The sequence below is a fragment of the Electrona antarctica genome (assembly GCF_951216825.1).
Source record: "Electrona antarctica genome assembly, chromosome: 5".
Classification (NCBI taxonomy): Eukaryota; Metazoa; Chordata; class Actinopteri; order Myctophiformes; family Myctophidae; genus Electrona; species Electrona antarctica.
Genome location: NC_136810.1, coordinates 34,085,912 through 34,103,672, shown reverse-complemented (window position 1 = coordinate 34,103,672; position 17,761 = coordinate 34,085,912). Strand labels below are relative to the sequence as shown.

The 17,761-nt window shown below is 41.0% G+C and overlaps 1 protein-coding gene across 1 annotated transcript; it reads right to left on the bottom strand.

Moving 5' to 3' along the window:
• Positions 1 to 16,619: 16,619 nt before the first annotated feature.
• Positions 16,620 to 17,552, bottom strand: foxb1a (forkhead box B1a; the record flags this gene model as incomplete). The annotated part of the gene is made up of 1 exon (XM_079501784.1): positions 16,620 to 17,552. The coding sequence occupies one exon, from the start codon at positions 17,550 to 17,552 to the stop codon at positions 16,620 to 16,622; it is 933 nt and encodes a 310-aa protein (XP_079357910.1).
• Between the last annotated feature and the right edge of the window lie 209 nt (positions 17,553 to 17,761).

Sequence of the window (17,761 nt, the reverse complement as noted above, 5' to 3'; positions counted from 1 at the left end):
ACCCCATTATTGGGACCGAGGTAAATTCAAGGGCCTCATATTGCATTGATACATTTGCAGACAATATCTTACTTGAACAATATGAAAACAATAAATGTGTAGTATGTGATAGATATCTGAAAATAACGTCAATTTTACCCTAGGCAAAAATAGCCTTATATAAAAAAAGTAGCCTTATATATATAGCCTTATATATATATATATATATATATATATATATATATATATATATATATATATATATATAAAGGCTTTGATAGGCTATAAACAACAACAACACAGCTCAAATAAAACACACATGAGTTTGTGGACATATAAATAAACTTATCAGGGGAATTGTTGGATACTGAAATTGGTGTGTCTGTAAGTGCTCCGCTGAACTTGGAAGTTTTGCACAAAATGAAGTAAACTTCCATGAAAGTGGTACAGCACAGAACTATCAGCACATTTCCATAAGAAAGAACTCAAAAGGTTTCCAAATGAAAGCTTGAGGGTGAGCCCCTCTTCCTGAAACGCCAAGGTGACATTTTCTTTCCAATTGTTAATTGATGTTCTGCTGATTAAAGCACATTTTCTGCAGAGGACCAGGGGCTAGGCTCTGTTTCTGTGTGAGCCATTGGTTTGCAGGCACAGATTGCAGCAGTGTTGCAAGGCCAGCCCCAACCCTGTATGTTCAGTAGCCTATATTGCGTCAGAGTTCCAGTTTTCTTCTCCTTCAAAAACTGAATAGAGAGCTGTAGATTTAAACGTGTGTGAATATTACAATTCAGATGATCTACTTTTGGTCACAATATTTTTTTTTGAAGAGTACAGTAATACATAATAGGCTGAAAGTGAAGGGCTGAAGGACTAATGAAGACTCAGGATTTTGTTTTGAGTCCTCCATCCCACACACATGCTAAAATATCAAAGGGAAATATATTTATAGATTCCACACAGTTAGTCAATACCCAACATTAGCTTCAGTGATGTAGCCTAGTCATTTGAATAATAACTGGAATCTGTGCAGCGTGGCTTATTTATGGAAATGTGCAATTGATAGAATGCCAGCACGATCTAATCTTTTAAAGTCTCTCTTACGAAACTCCTTTGTCAGACTAATCAACACAATCTGCATAATTTACACTACTTACTTAGATGCCATGTACCAGCCTGAGCTTAAAGTAAAGAAGTTTGTTTTCTCATGTTAGTGCCTATTAGCCACAAATTAATTAATCCACCCTCCAAAACCCCAATTAAGCCATGAGCTATATTAATACAAAGCCTGTTTCCCAGAATGCACAGGAAGTACAAAGGAAGCACTATTATTTTCACAAACATAATCACATTTTGTTGCTGCAGTTGCACTAGAACGTCTGGGTGTATGCTATAGTATAATGTATTCATATATAATCTTATTGTCTTGTTTATTTGTGTTTTTCCTTATAAAGCCTGTTTATTTTTTCTTCTGTGTGCGGCTGTGACATATTGTGAGCTTGTAGATCAGCTATTTTTGGTATGCAACAAACACCGCCAGTAGTGTAGTATTTACTATTTAGGCATTAGGGACATCAACCCCAGTGTGGACTGGAGGTAGTGAGTTTTCAAAGGGTAGTGCGTTCTTTCAACCACTAGGGGGAGAAATGTCATAGTTCTCTAGAAAGACAGGAGCAGAGAATGCTGCTGTAGAATGTTGCACAGATCCCTGCAAGAGCACCTATATGACTGATGACCGATATGACAGTACAGTGAATCAATACGCTCACATTGCATTCACTTTCGTGATCTCACAACTTTGGTTACGTATAACCCATAAAACACCAACACCCTGAGGACCAATCATCTAATGACCAGTGTCTCAAACTTGAGTGTTTTCATTTAGCTCTCGTTCCCTTGTTGCCTCTCATTCATATCCATCAATGATGTGAAGAAGAAAAAAACCTTGGCTCCTCCATTTAAGATTGTTTGTTTTGTTGTTTGTCAACACAACGGAAGAGATGTGCTTTTCTAAAGCCCAGTGTTAAAGAGGCACCCCCCGAAAGAAGAATACACACAGCGTTGCCATGGAGCCCATTGATGTGCAAATGGTTCATTTAAATATTTTTAAGAGGATCAGCTCAGATTACGCCAAACTTTGACAGAGATAATTCGATGGCTTGTGTAGCAGCTTTGTTTGCCAAGACCATCATTCAAGGCACGTCAGACCACCTCAACAAGCCACATAGCCTATATAATTAAGTTTACTTTGAGAAACAGGCCAGTTCTGGTCCCCCTCTCTCTCACAGCTTGGGACAAAATATCCTTAAAACTACAACCTATACAGATGATTGATGAGTGAATATCTGTGGTAACTTGGTGGAGAGGAGGGAGGTAAAACAGGTAAAACATGGAAGCAGAATTTAAATTCACAAAAACACCTTTTAGTTCATGTAGCCTACACAGTAAATGCTGAGTGTTAACGCTGAGGGTGTTAAAATGGACCCATAAGGGTCAAATTAACACTAATGATTATAGCTATGCAGTCTCCAACTCTAACTTGAGGAGGGGGGGGGGATTTTACAAACAACACACAGTATAGTACCACAGCGGATATATTTGCTCTTTATCTTGCATTATAGATAAATGCACCATGGAGACCCCCCAGTATTTGGGACAAGGGAGGAGAGCTTAAATATTTATGCGTAAGCCTCCTGAGGCCCACTATTAGTTGTAAAATGTTTCACTTTCTGGGGCTGTCACTCCGCTCTGGCTCCCATTAACAACAGGGCTGACAGGGACCTCTGGGTCAAACATTTTGAGGCGACAAAAGGCCCCGATGAAATCACTCAGCGAGACCCAAATTACTTCTGTGTCATTGCTGAACAATATTTTCTCCCCAAAGCATTCCTCCCTCTGTTAACGCCATGACCCTTTCCACTGCATATCGGGCAGGATTGTTTGTCCATAACACTGGGGGATGGAGATGAGGAGAAGTTCATGGACAATGTTGCTGGCAATGTTAGCCCCCACAGGCCGAGGGGGGCCTCCCCTCCCCCTGTTTTGTTGTGCTTTGTGAGAAAAGTTGATAAAAACAGGTTGTAAATGGAGACGGGGAGTTGGAAATGAACATGTTGGGGTGGAGCACTGAAGCTTGAAATCCAAATATACAAGACCTCAAAGGAAACTGCCGAAAGCGAGGGAGAAAAGCCCTGAGACATTCTTTCATGAGAGGTTAAAATTAGAAATTTGGTAACTATGCAAATGTTCCGATCCCGATCAAGTGGACAACAACCTTTAGGTTGTAGATCAAACAAAACTATTTTGGACATAAAGCGATATGTAGAATATATATTCTTTTGCCCACATGTATTACTTTTTTTACCAATCAAGCCCAATGGTATCCTCTTCTATCTAAAAAACAGGAATTTATGAATAACCAAATTTGACTTTGTTTTCCAGACCTCTACATGGTGCTGGAGGGGGGTAAAAATCACAGCATAAAGACAATATAACCGCTTGACTTCTCTTTGTCGATTATGGACTTCACTATTGACATGGCATAATAATGTATACTTTGGGGTTGTGTTTGGACATCCTTCAACAATGTAACATGCGCACAGGATTTCATCCTAAAAGAGAAAAAAAACATAGAAAGATTGACAGTCGGGGGTATTAGCCTCGGAAAGCAGAAGAGTAATGTTCAGACTGACACAATTGGATGAGCCGCAAACAGTCTCAAGAAAGGCCTGTAAGGGAATGAACAGGCAGGGAGGCTTCAAATCCCCTCTCAACCCTAAGTGGGTGGTCCTTTCACTGTGGGTAACTGTGCAGTCGCCAGGCATTCGCACGGAGGGTTTTGAGGAGCGGCTCTCCAGACCCAACATTCACCAGCCAGGGCCATACATCCACAGAATTAGATTCATGCTACACTGACTTTATTTAAGCTAAGAGTGCTGGCAGTGGCAGCATCAAATGACAGCCAGCTCCTGGGCCTTTCTCTGGATTAAAGGATGATTCAGGAGAGGAAGGCAGAATGGCTTAAGAAAGAATTCATTCAGGGAGAAAGAAATCCACAGTTTATTTGAGAAAAGTAACTGAGAACCATGCGAGGTTGAGAAAAGAAAAAAAGTATTGAACATTGTGAACGTGTGTGGAGATTGACAGGGAAATTGAACGGGGAGGAAGAACAGATTTTCCTTAAAAAGTTAAAAAATATAGAAATAAATAATACTTAAATAAAATAAGAACAATCAAAAGCTTCAATGGTCTGGGTGGATAATGTACACAGTATAAGCATCTATTCTTAGTAAATACACTGATCAGAACAAAACATTGTTGCATTTGGGCAGAAACATCTTATTTCCACCTGTTCATTTTTTATAAATTAATGCTTGTCATTGCATACTTCTTCGTGTGGCAGTGTTGCAGACAAGTGGCGAAAATATCTTCTATTTTACTTTTTTTTTTGTTGTGTTTTGTTTTTTACCCAGGGAATCTGAGCGCAACACATAAGTGCTCATTTTCAGCAACATCCTGCAAAATGTTCAACAGGTTTTGCCTATATTATACTGACAAAGATAGAGACAACAGGTTGAAATTGGTTACGCCTCCCAGTGGGGTGTTGACTAAATAATAATTGGATATTGGAACATTTTCCTGAAATGTACTGGATTCTGACATACAAGATTTCCACCTGACAGTGATGATATTCTGCTGCAGAGCCTAAACACAATGTTGTCAACATTATCATTATCATCACCAGCACTACTCATATCATAAAAAAACATTATCAGTATAACCCATATCATCATATTTGTTGAATAACACTAATGTATACTTTTCTATAGATACTTTTCCTTTGGATTGAGCAGGTTTAGCCCTTCAGAGTGGACACCCAGGCCTGGAAATGCAAAGCAGTCAGCCTACCAGCCAAGCACATAAGAACTGTTTAAGTTGGCCCCCACAAGTCATACATTTCAATGATTTCAAAGGGACTCCCAATTAAAAGCTACAAACATGCCTTTTGAATGCAAACTAACACAATTAAAAGTGCTTCATGAGTGCATTAGGGGAATAAGTTGTGAATTAGCACTTTGAATACACACGGCTCTGTTTTTATTCTCGAACCCTTTTCACTCATTCAAGAAACACAGGGGGAAGAGGCCTTTTTGAAGTCAGCCGGTTCCCTTTCTGCCCCCCCCCCCCCCCCCCCCTCTAAGCAAAAGAAGATTGAGTCAGCCTAATCTTCTCCTTGTACATTTGAATGTCTTCTGCCAGAAGCTCATCCTGGTCGCCTGATAAAGGCCCAGGTGCAGAGACAGTGGCCGTGCCTAACTTGTCCTCTGTGGGGGGCTGTAAATCACAGGGGGGGGAAGCCCACCCTTTGAAGACAGGCGGGCTCGCTTTCCCGGCTGATTTGTGGCCACCGGGGCAAGCCCTTTCCAGCCCTGCACACCCAGCCTAGCCAACCAGAAAGACTGTCAGAAGAAGAAGGGAGGTAGGACCCGTATAGCCGGGCGTTCTGCTCAAGGGCCCTCAATCAAGCTGCACAACACGCAACACTCCACGCAGTAAGAAGCGGGACGAGCAAACTGCCGAAGGTCAAGTGGAAGTATAGACCCTGCTGATATCATGGGGGATTTAGTCACAGCTTAAAAAAGAAATGTTTGCCCACCTCTCACGAGAGCCATCAATAACAGATATTTATGAAACTTTGAAAACAAACGTGTGGAACATATAGTCACACGTTTGGTTCTTCCATCAATCACAAGCAGAACAATCTTTTGTAGAACAGCTTTAGAGCCATTGTACACTGTAGAATCCAGTGTTCATTCATCCATTTGTAACTCTGAGGGTGTACAAACTCTGATCGTTTCAGAGTTAAATTAACACCCAGGAATTTCCTTTGTAGTAGGACTGGCTGGAGGGAATTTTTTTTTTTTTACGTGACGAAGCTGTGAGAAACTAGCATCACCTTTACACTGTACATATACATCTTCTTCACATGTACTTACTTGAGGTACTTAATATGTGCATTGAAAATAAGGGCTGTAATTCACTCACTGCTGCGGGGCCTGGAGACAACGTCAATCACTCTGCTGTGATCAAGATCAGACCAAGTGGAACACGCTCACAGGACGTGATTCTCTGTGCCGGCACTTGCCTAAATTATGCTCCGTAGTACGACCTGAACACCATTTTTGTTGTTGTTGTTGCTTTTCCAAGAAAACATTCTGAGAAGGTTTTCTCAGAATGTTTACTTCCAACTCTGGCTTGCACAAACATGTCATAGCCAATAACCCCCCCACACACGCACACACGCACATACACACACACACACACACACACACACACACACACGCTTTTCATCTGTCCACTACAGTGCCATCTAATGTTGCCAAAGAAAAGAAATTAGCGGGCCATTGCACGCTCTCTTTGACAGAGTCATTAAGGTGGCCGGTGTATAGGCTGAGCAGGGTTCTGTGAAGCTCACAGGGACTCACAGGCTTGCATTCCTATGTTTGTTATTTAGATGCTTATTTACACTTGTCAAAGGCTGGCTGGAAAACACAGCAGTGGCTTCCTCCCCGGGTTGGATAACAATTGAGCTGAAGGGACCAGCCTGGCGAGGCATTTACCCGAGCCCAACCCAGTCTAGGGAGAAGGGAGGTTTTACTGCCAGTGAAACAGAGCCTTTCTCTCTCCCCAGTTCCCTCCTCCAGCTGAGCTTTTCCAGTCTACCAGCTTCCTTCCCTTCACCATGGAGAAATTACACCTGTCAGGCAGGTGGCAGAGACTCAATAAAGTTCATTTTATTTTATTATTGATTGAAGAATACATTATAAGCTGTCAAGAAATGTAAACAGCAGTACAGATAACACAAAAGGTCCTGGGGACTTGCTTCCATTGCGGTCATATAGTATAGTATCTAATTTATCAACTATTTAGGTTACTTATTACTTGTAGTTAAGAAAATGCTCTTTGAAAATGATCTTACACAGCAAAATTCAATGTTCATTGAACTCTGAGAGACTATGTGTCTACTTTGTTCACTCTGAGAGTTAAATGAACATTCTGGATTTTACTTTGTGTTCTTAGTTGTGGTGAAATGAAGTAGGTCCTTATTCAACTTGAATTATGAATGATGAAGAGTTATACTCCTCTGCTCTACTAAAGAGTTTACAGAAAAGATGGATGTGGCAAGCAGTTTAAAAGTTTTCTTAATTTGTGGGTTCTACAAGTGTTGCACTATCTATTTCATCGCATTTCATCATTCTGTGCGTTTGTTAATGAACTAACTTAATGGCCCAAATAAGTTTCATGTGAGCAAAATGGATCAGTACTTTATTTTTAATACTTCATCACAGACTGGGCCGACAATGAAGATGACTTTTCACCTGATCTATAAAGATGACATCTATTCAGTGTAAAATATTTGGTGAGCTTAAAGCGTAAACATCAAACTATTCTGGCACCTATCTCTGCATAGAGACAAGTTACATCCCATGAGAGGAGCATCATCTCTGATTGGAGCTCAATTCTGTTGGAGTTTTTTTCTTAATAGTTCATATCTTTATGTTTCATAAAGGTACGAAGGTATGTCACAGGTTTATGTTTGTCCTTCTTTTGAGAGATCAGTGGGAGATAAAATAATTGTAGCTTCAGGACCCACAGAGCCTTGTCCTTGTTTAACAACAGCATACATATTACATCATTCCCAAAGAGTGTCATATTCCCAAGTGTATCACCACCTCTCAACATCTATTGCAATTATACCCCCCCAAAATGCAGTAATCAAGGATGGAAACTATGCTAAACATGTTAAAAAAACACTTTAAAATAAATGAGTGTGATCCGTATGGTTGCACAGCACACTCTTTTTTTTTTTTTTTTTTTTACACGTGTACATATCGTTGGGTGACTTCATGGGAAGACCAAGGTATCAGCAGCTGTGTGCTATGTGCCTCTGATCCAGGCAGCTATTGACTTCCTGAGATTTGAATTAATTATTTGCTTCACAAGAGAAACTGGATTGTGGTGGAACCCCCTAAGAAGTCTCCTCATTCTTAGGAAACTGCCCCATGGACTTGCAGATGGTTTCACTGAGATGTGCTTTCCCATAGAGAACAATTACACAGGGGACTGTGGCGCTGGCATAAACCTGGAGCGCACAGTCTCCATTCTGAACATTTCAAAACAGCCATAGGGGAGGTGTGTGACTTAACATAAATTAGACCACCAGGGAACGGGTGAGATCTGAAGTAGTGGAAGGGCAATATTGCAGATAAATGCACCGAGCATAAAGCTTCCACACCAAATAGAGAACAGAGAACAGAGAGAAAAATCATACTTTGACACCCTGACTTGAACAATAGCTGAAACTGAAACCTTTCGACAGTAAGGCTGAGGCCACCTCGTCTTCCCCACGTGTTTCACAGTGATATAGTACCGTACCGTATATGAAGGGCCATGTTCTGTATGCTTGCCTTTCAAGCAAGAAAACAAAGATGATAGTGATTAACAACATGTAGAAACAATTAATGCGTGTTGGGCTGTTGTACTCTGAGAGGAATTAACGCTGTGGTGTGTGTATGTGTTCTGTTTGTTTTTGATTGACTGAGCCGTACGTGTGTTTGGAACGAGGCCCTGTGAGCGTCAACCCAGCACTGCTTCCCAGTGAAGAGTACACTTCAACTGTGATTAAGTATCCAGGAACGCAGAGGTTACCAGTAGCTGCTAATTAACCTCACATTGTGATCACTGACAAAGAAACAAAGGAACAAAGTGGAATTTCAATGCAGGGAGATTACCACCGTCACAATGAGCGCAGTGCTAGATCACACACTTAATGGGGATTTTCACACCGGCCATGACAACATGAGATTAGATCAAAGACAGATGAACCTATATTAACCAAACAATGACACCTTGTTATGCAATAACAAGTAGCCATCTGGGCCTTGCTGTGTCCCAGGACAGCGGACGGTTCCAAGTGCACAATAAATCTGCTAGAAGTCAGGGATACATCTCCCTCAACAAGTTCTCAGAGACCGCATTTGATCGCGAGAAGAACTTTTATTGCAGCTTTGTTCTGCAGGGAAGGAGGTAGCATCCTTCCTCAAATGCATCCAGACAAAGAGGAAATGGGCTGTCGGCTCTTAGCTGCTCATTGTTGCCGCTGTTTCTATACCCTACCGGCTGAATGGCAATTACTGCTGACTTCCTATCCGGCATGGACGCCAGGCTGACTGTGGGTGCCCTGACCCTGCAGTATCCAGAGGGGAGAGACAGCCGCTGTCAAAACTCACACCTCTCCCTGTTCCCTCGGGGAAAGCTTCTCCAGCTGTTGCCCCCACAGGGCCCTGCCACGCACTCCTGCTAATCAGCTCTCTCCTCTCTGGTAGAACTGGCCCCCAGCGGACACAGGCCCTCTTCTCACCTCTGCTAGCTGGTGCACCTTTGAAGTGCTGTGCAAGTGTTAGTTTATGGTTGTAGAGGGTACGATAAGATCCCAAGGAAAGGTGATAAATGAGCTTGCTGTCGCACAAGTAAAAGGGGGAAATAGCAGGCTGCTAAAACCCACAGTATCTGTTACAGATCTAACACCTAACAGCTAAAGCACTTAAAAACAAAATAACATTCTCGTGTCAAATCTGTTAAGTACCTTCATTAAAGAGACTTTTTTGGGATGAGTGACTGCAATGAATCCCCTCACTGAGTGTGTGAACAAACATTTGGACAAACTCAGATACGTTGCTTCTTGGAAGTTGAATCTTAATTATAAGTAACCAATACCCAGTATATTGAATCATAATTATAAGTAACCAATACCCCATGCGCAACAGATTTCACCGTTTGATTATGACTAGACATGCTGAGACAGAATATAACATGTTGACTAACAGAGCACACACCCTGCGTAGAGCATACCAGATTAGATACACCTATGTCAAAATAAATGTATAAACATGGATTCAACGCCACGGCGGCCCTAAACCAGCCCATGCACACACTTTAAACTTTGAAGTGTGTGCATGGGCTGGTTTAGGGCCGCTAAAGAGTCCAAAATGATTGTAATGTAATGTAGGGCATACTTGCCACTACTGCTTTGAAAATCTAATCAGTCATTATTATTTTTTTCAGTAAAAAAAAGTAATGAACATAGTAGTGTGATTGGTGAAGTGTGGCTGACAGGGCTGGTGCCTGAGCTTTGATGGATGGCTCCTCAGCCAAGACTGTGGCTACATCGACTCTGTCTCAACCCGCCCAGAAATGTACAAGCTCAGGAGCCAATGAGAAGGGATCCTCTCTACCAGGTAGTGTGGTCACAATTTGTAAATTGCAGCAACTTAAACTAAGTTAAAATATGTAAGGTATTTTTTAACCCCTTGAACACTAGCGTCCCTATTCTGGTGTGAACATTCAGTGAAAATTGCAGAGCTACAATCTCACAATGCGGCAAGTGGTGTGAGATTGTAGATCAGCCGTTGTAGAGATACTAGCAGACCTTAGTATAGTTGACTCTGGCCATCTCCGTATATGGCTTACGCCGTTAATTGCACCATGAATCTGTTGACCTACTAAATGATTACAGTCTATTTGTGTCTATTTGTCCATGAGTCAACACTAACCCCCATGAGATCAATAAGGCGTACTGAAACGTCCTCTTAATCAGTAGATAACCTTTTCCCAATTCCTTGCATAAATACACTCTCCATTGTCACTGTTTTGTGACAATACACATTGTCACATTGAATAACAATTATCACCCCATTTGTCAGGGCCATCTGATAATCCCTGTTACAACACTCTCCATTAGCAGTCGTTCCCAAACTGGGGGTTGGGACCCCCAGGGGGTCACCCAAATTATTTGCAGGGGTCTCCAAATGATTAGCTTAATGTGCAACATTGTTTTCTAACTCAACAGTGAGAAAACTAACCAACATACATTATAAGTGTATATGGGGAATCTTTCAAAAGTGACAATTTGTTTACTTTTAAGACTTCAAAGACGTTAAATTACATATAAAAAAGAGGCAAACATTTTCTAAATACCCAATCTACAAGCTCAGTAGCTCACTATTATGGCTATTTGCACAATATTTATCTGTGGAACAGAGTCAAGTGTCAAGTGCTTGTCAAGGTGAGGGGGGGGGGGGGGGTTCCACAGTTCGAATATGACTCTTTTGGGGGGTCACAGGCTGCTTTGGGAACCCTTGCATTAAAGGGCTGAGAATAAAGGAAATGCTCCAGAATAAAATGACAGAAGAAATTATAATTAAAAAAATGACTAAAGAAAATCCATCTTCATCACTTTTTCCTTTACTTTTCCAACGCCAAAATACTATGACTTTTGAGACTGCTTCTAAAGAATTGGAATAGCCTACATCATATACAAGGACAATCTCTTTGGTCCTCCTCACCAGACTCTAATCGGGAGATGCCGTGGCGTGCCGTGACATCAGCATAGCCGCTAACTTGCTGTTCCTGGGTGGAAATTTGCTGCTGCCACCCACTGACATAATTTGTTTCACAGTCACCACGCAGCAGCATGAATCAGATGTTGACATTCTAATTTCATGCACACATGGGTGTTTGGCTGAGCTGGTCTTGTGTGATTTTGCATTCCCCCAGCTCTCCAGCTGTCCACTTTATTATATATATATTATATATATATATATATATATATATATATATATATATATATATATATATATACCTGCCTTAGTTTGAGTCACGTACAATGCCATCTAGTTTTACCATTGCCTCGTAATGAAACAGTGCTTAATTTAACTCAGAGAGTTGTAGCCTACTGCGAAGGTTAACATTTCAGTTTGTATTTGTTGCAAGGAGCTCTATTCATGTCTGTAACAAGTCAGAGGTGAATGCCAGGTCATCGTGGTGCTGTGCCTATGATTCCACACCTACGTCACCCGATCTGTCTGATCTCCCAAATGTCAGTACAAGACAGCTTGGTCTGTGTAGAGGCCATAACTCCTGACGTTTTGTAACTTCTCTGTGTAATATAGTTTTCCTATCATCATCTCTGACAGTAATTCCAAAATACGAATAATGCTCTCTAGAGTAGAGGGTAGCAACGAGATTGGTTCAGATAGTTTCACTCACATACAGACTAAGAATGAAAATATGTACTTTGATATTGAGGCGTTTCAGGCGAGCACTTGAGACAAATATTTGAAAACCATGATTGTACACCAGATGGCTACAAGTAATCACGCTGCTGTCCCTGGGTTATGGAGTGTCAGTTAAGGCTAAAAATACAAACTAAGTACATTTTTTCCTCACCCATCAGCAGTCAGCCTCGTTGCTCTGTTTACCATGAAAAGATATGTTTACCATGGTCTGCAACGCCGTCATAAAATATTTGTTTTACCTTGTTGTTTTTTCAAAACTACAGGTACAGTAGTGTAGAACATAGCCACCAGCCATGTTTGAAAATGTCAAAGGCTTGTCAGGGATTGCCACATTTGCAGAGTATAATTAATGCAAGTTTTGTCCATCATCGATTATTTTGCGGCTTCCGAAAGTCAGTGTTGACAGCCTGCTGTGTGAGAGAAGTTGAGCTATACCTTGTGGTATATATGTTTGACCGTGGCCCCGTTCTGTCAGGCGTGAAACTACAGTACAGAATCCAAGCAAGCTATTTTCAACACAGTACCCGAACAAGTTAATATAGTGAGCACAAGGTAGCAGAACACAGAGCAATTTCCAATATATTTCCCCTGCAACAAATCTGACAACATTCATTAGGAGTGGGCATAAATCCACAAGATAAACTCATAAACAAATAAGTCATTCTCGTACGGTGAAAGCCAGATAACGTCCGGCGTTTTATATGAAACACTTGCTTCGCCTTGACAAATATCCAAACAATAAACACAGTAAATAACAGCATGCTGTCCATTGTGGCTCTCTACTTGGGGTTAAGTTGAGTTTATTACGGAGGCCACTGCCTGCATGCATTAAGCAAATCATAAATTATACATGCTAATTACCTTAGGCCTCCACTTTAATGAATTATTTTAATTAAACTACAACACTGTGGCTTTACACGTGGTCTATATTTCATGCCCTGCCTAAGATGACCTTTTTCTTTGTGTAAGTAGAACGTAGTTGAAGGCACAAGGACAGTGTACACTGGTATTACACAACTAAGTTCATGTTAGAGTTAAGCCTAATTAATTAACAGAATAACTAAGATCTAAGAAGGAACTTTTTATTTTCACATAAAAATAAAATAAAACAAAAAATATATATATATATTTTCAATTATTGACTGATGATTAGAGATATTTCCTGCTGCTATTCTAATATTAGTGGAATTGCACACTATGGGCTCCATTTTCGTCACCGCTAAACCCCTTATCCCTAAACTTCTTTGCCTTTTTTTTTTTTTTTTTTTACTATTTTGCAAAACATTTTTAAATAGTTAAAATGGCCAGTCTACAAGCTCACAGCTTGTCAATGTAGATTGGCTAGTTGAACTATTCAAAAATGTTTTTCAAAATAGTAAAAAAAGGCAAAGAAGTTTAGGGCTAAGGGGTTTAGCGGTGACGAAAATGGAGCCCTATATGTGTGGTATATTCACAATTAAGGACACTGCTCAGAGAAGATGGCGCTTTCCAGCCTATTATGAAATCCAATGCAATGTACAGTATGTTAGGTGAAAGTGGCACGATAAGCGTTCAGTAACAGAGAGGAGTGATATATATTTTAAAGGGCTGACTTCGCCTCAAGCACAGGGCTGTTTGAACTACATATCACCTGTAACACTATTGTTCCATTTTAGCCAACCAGTAATATCCTCAGTAGTGTTCATTTAAGTCAGAGGTTGACAACATGGACCCATAAGGGTCCATTTTTCTGTGCATGCACTGTCTGAGAAGTCCAAATAAAACAGACATGTTCTTCCTTTTTCCTTTTTCCAGTCACAGCTGAAGGTGTTTGTGTTCAGATGGATGTACAAGAAGTGTAAGGGTGTACCTGTAAAGGTCCAGAGTTTTGATTCTGTTGCATGCATGACACCACACACCCTAAACTTTGGGCATTTGACCAAACTGTTGTTTTTCCTTCATTCCTCAAATTAAGGAAAAAAAACGTGCAACCTTTTTTGAATAACATTTATACCAGTCAATAAGGTAAAGGGTGATCAGAAGTTGCTTTTTAATGGTGAAGCTTCCATCATTAGATAAAGATTATATATACGTATCGTATACTAAATCTACTGATTTATATAGTTGTATACTGTAGTAGTTGATTGTAAAAGTAGGCTATTGTTCTATATGTAATCTAGATCTACGTGTTTTATTGTCATTAGTGCAATACCAAGGCAAGTTGGACTCTCATGGTTTTGTGTACAAATGAATTCACACACAAAAAATGAGTTGCATCAGGATATTCCTAAATGTAATTTACATGTTGTGCATTGGGTGAGATTGCTCTCTACTTTATTTTGTGACATATACTATATTCTGTTTTTATGAATTACAACATGTATATCTGCTTTAAAAAAAATACTCAATGGCTAAATGGTTAAAAGTATTTGTCAAGAGTAGACAATATCACAATTTCAAATGAAGGCTTGAAACTATTGCACTTCAACACATTTAATCACCCATGAGTCAATACACATACAAATGCACAATGTTAAAAGAAAAGAAAGGAAAGGAAAAGAAAAGAAAAAGCTAACACTGGTTTACAAACAGTCCAAGGGGGAGGGGTGGATTTAAATTCCAATAGGGTCTTGTAACTGGTTTCCTAGTTCCCCAGTCAGCAATGTGTTTGTGAAAAAACAGTCCTTTTTGTCTCGTTGAGAAAAGGCTAAATCTACATTGGTGGCCTAGTCTAAGTTTGCAATTCTTTGCACTTTCAATTCAAGTGAATGGGGGAGAATGAAGTGGCTGGAGAGCCTTTATTTGATCTACTCGATTGCACAAAGTGACGAATTCTAATGTAGGCTATTTGTTTAATACCCCGAGATGGGGGTGTTGCTTTTGAGAAGATGAAGGACTGGAACGCTATATATTTCCATGTCATTTGGAAACGAGAACAAATGCCAGAATGTTAAAATGCAACTATAAGAATTCTGGGAAAAAAACTAAAAAACACTTGTGCCAAAACGCCACAAGTTCTCCTGATTAATATATATTTTTGGGGAGAGAAAGAAAAACGGATCTTCTCCCTCCATTATAATTTATTGGACTGAATATTTCTCAGTAGCCTCTATTAGGCTATTTCTTTATTATGAGCTGTGATAAAATAATATAGGCCACATATAGGCCTATAGCCTATATAGCCGCGGCGTCATGATTAATTTAGACATAGCCCCGCGCTATGGCAGCTTGGCCTACGTGTTGCTTCTCCAAATGTTTATTGTTGGGCTTAATTGTGTACAGCCTATACGAGTTGATGAATGAGCCTGGTTGTGTGCGCTGTGACCGTGGCAGCAACTCTGTGCATCCTAATGGCCTGTGCACGATTCATTTCTGTCCCCGGCACCGTGCGTGCTTCCCTCGCAGCCGTGGCGCTCGGGCTTGCAGTTCTGGCTGTGTGAAAGAAGATTTCTTTAAACTAAAATAATGATTGTTTGTGAGCTGAATTCTATTGGATTACCATCGAATTATAATAAAAGGCAAATTAGCATAATAATAATATATAGAAAATATCCCAAAACATTTGATTGTTTACTTCATTTTTAATGAGAAAATATTTTGATGACCAGTTTTTTTTCTTCTTCAATTCAATGCAGACTATTTGCACACTTTTCAAAAGCACGCATGCTTGCAAAAATGAACAAACAAACAAAACGACAGCACCAACACAAATTCTGAACGCATGCTTTACCAAAACAGAAACGTAGTATAAATTTACAGCATCTGATACACATGGTCACCACAGCTTTTAAATTAAATGCTTCACAGAACATTTTCTGGAAAATAGATATCTAAAACATGGAACTAAAAAGTGCATTTTACAACATTTCAATATCACGTATTTGCAGTATTCACATCTTGCATTTGAGGACGTTTGACAATACTATACCTTTCAATTTTGAAAAGTTTTCATAAACTCGGATTGCTCGCTGTTTCACACATGATGATATAAGAACCAATCTAACCCTATGTCTATTTGGTATAGCCTATACCCTTAACCACCATTAATTCCATCATTATAAACAAACAAAACTCTTAACAGTTTGCCTTGTATTTTCAATGACATTACAATGGTGACATCATGGAAATGGTGCAAAAACGAGTCGTTTAAAACTGAAAGTCTATCGTGGGAATTGCAAGCACTTGAAATAATAATCGATAACAACAAAACCAGATTTCAACATGTGTCCTTCCAGTGGCTCCACTTCAACAGTCATATTTGACAATGAACTGAAAAATAGAACTATCAAATAATTTATATTTTTGAAGAGCAATATTTCGCTACACAATTCTGTGCTGGACCCTATATCACACAATTAAAGCAACACATTCAGTACATACAAATGACTCAATATGCAACTAAACTTCTTGCCTTGATCGCAGCCATATTTGTCCGACGACAAGAAAATACACTTTGGGTTTGGCAAAGGGCCCACGCGGTGTGAACCAACAGTTCATTAATTATTGGAATAGTTCGTAACAAGTTGGTCAGTGGACCGCCACCAGCGTAGAGGGGTTTGTCAGAGTCTCGCTCGGCGTGGCGGGGCTGCTTTGGCTCGTCGCTGTCTGCGGGGACGTCGGGCTCAGGGACTGCGGAGAGTTTGATAGGAACGCGGGAATGTGCTGCGGTAGCACCGAGAAACCGCTCATGGAGGTCGGAGTGGGCTTTATGGGCACGGGGATGGCCGGTAAGGACTGTCCCCCGTGACACAGGGACTTGAGGGGCACGCCATAGGCACTGTAATCGCTGCTCATGGAGATCGGGGCCGTGTCAATCATGCTGGTGTTGTACATGTGGGGCCAGGCGGTAGTCAACTGGTTGTGGATGGGATAGCCGGCGGACATGGACTGCATGGTGCTGAATGCAAGACTCCCCGGGACCTTGTACTCTCTGGCGATGATGTTCTCGATGGCGAACGGGTGCTTGAACGTCGAAGCCTGAGACACTCCGAGATTGTAGCTGGACATCTGGGGAAGGTGCGTGCCGGTGGCCGCCAGGGCGCTCAGTCTTAGTTTGGCTTGCTGTTGGAGGTAATGGGCAGCGTCGCATGGTTTACTCTGTGCCAGGTGTTCGGATGCCATCATCAGCACCTTGAAACGTTTGCGGCGCCTCAAGAAACTCCCGTTCTCGAACATGTCCCCGCAGCTGGGGTGGAGTGCCCAAAAACTGCCCTTACCTGGCTGATCTGGGCGCCGCGGGATTTTAATGAAGCAGTCGTTGAAGGACAGATTGTGTCGCAAGGAGTTTTGCCACCGCTGGGTATTCTCTCGGTAGTACGGGAATCTATCCATGATGAACTTGTAAATTTCACTCAAGGGAAGCATCTTCTCCGGGCAGCTCTGGATGGCCATGGCGGTGAGGGAGATGTAGGAGTACGGTGGCTTCTGGTCGCTGTAGGTGTTTCTCCCTGGACGAGGCATCCTCGATGGATTTGTGTTTACAAAAAGTTTTAAAAAAAAATCGAATCTCCCTTAATTCCTTGAGGAAAACTTTGTCACACACTTCCTGAAAACACACGTTTCAATGTTCACTTAAATGCACGCCGAGCAGGCGCTGCTGCGCAAAAGTATATTGCGTGCGTAAAAAATAGTCGTCAGCGGTGCTGCTGGTTGAGCGTCTCTCGAGTTCG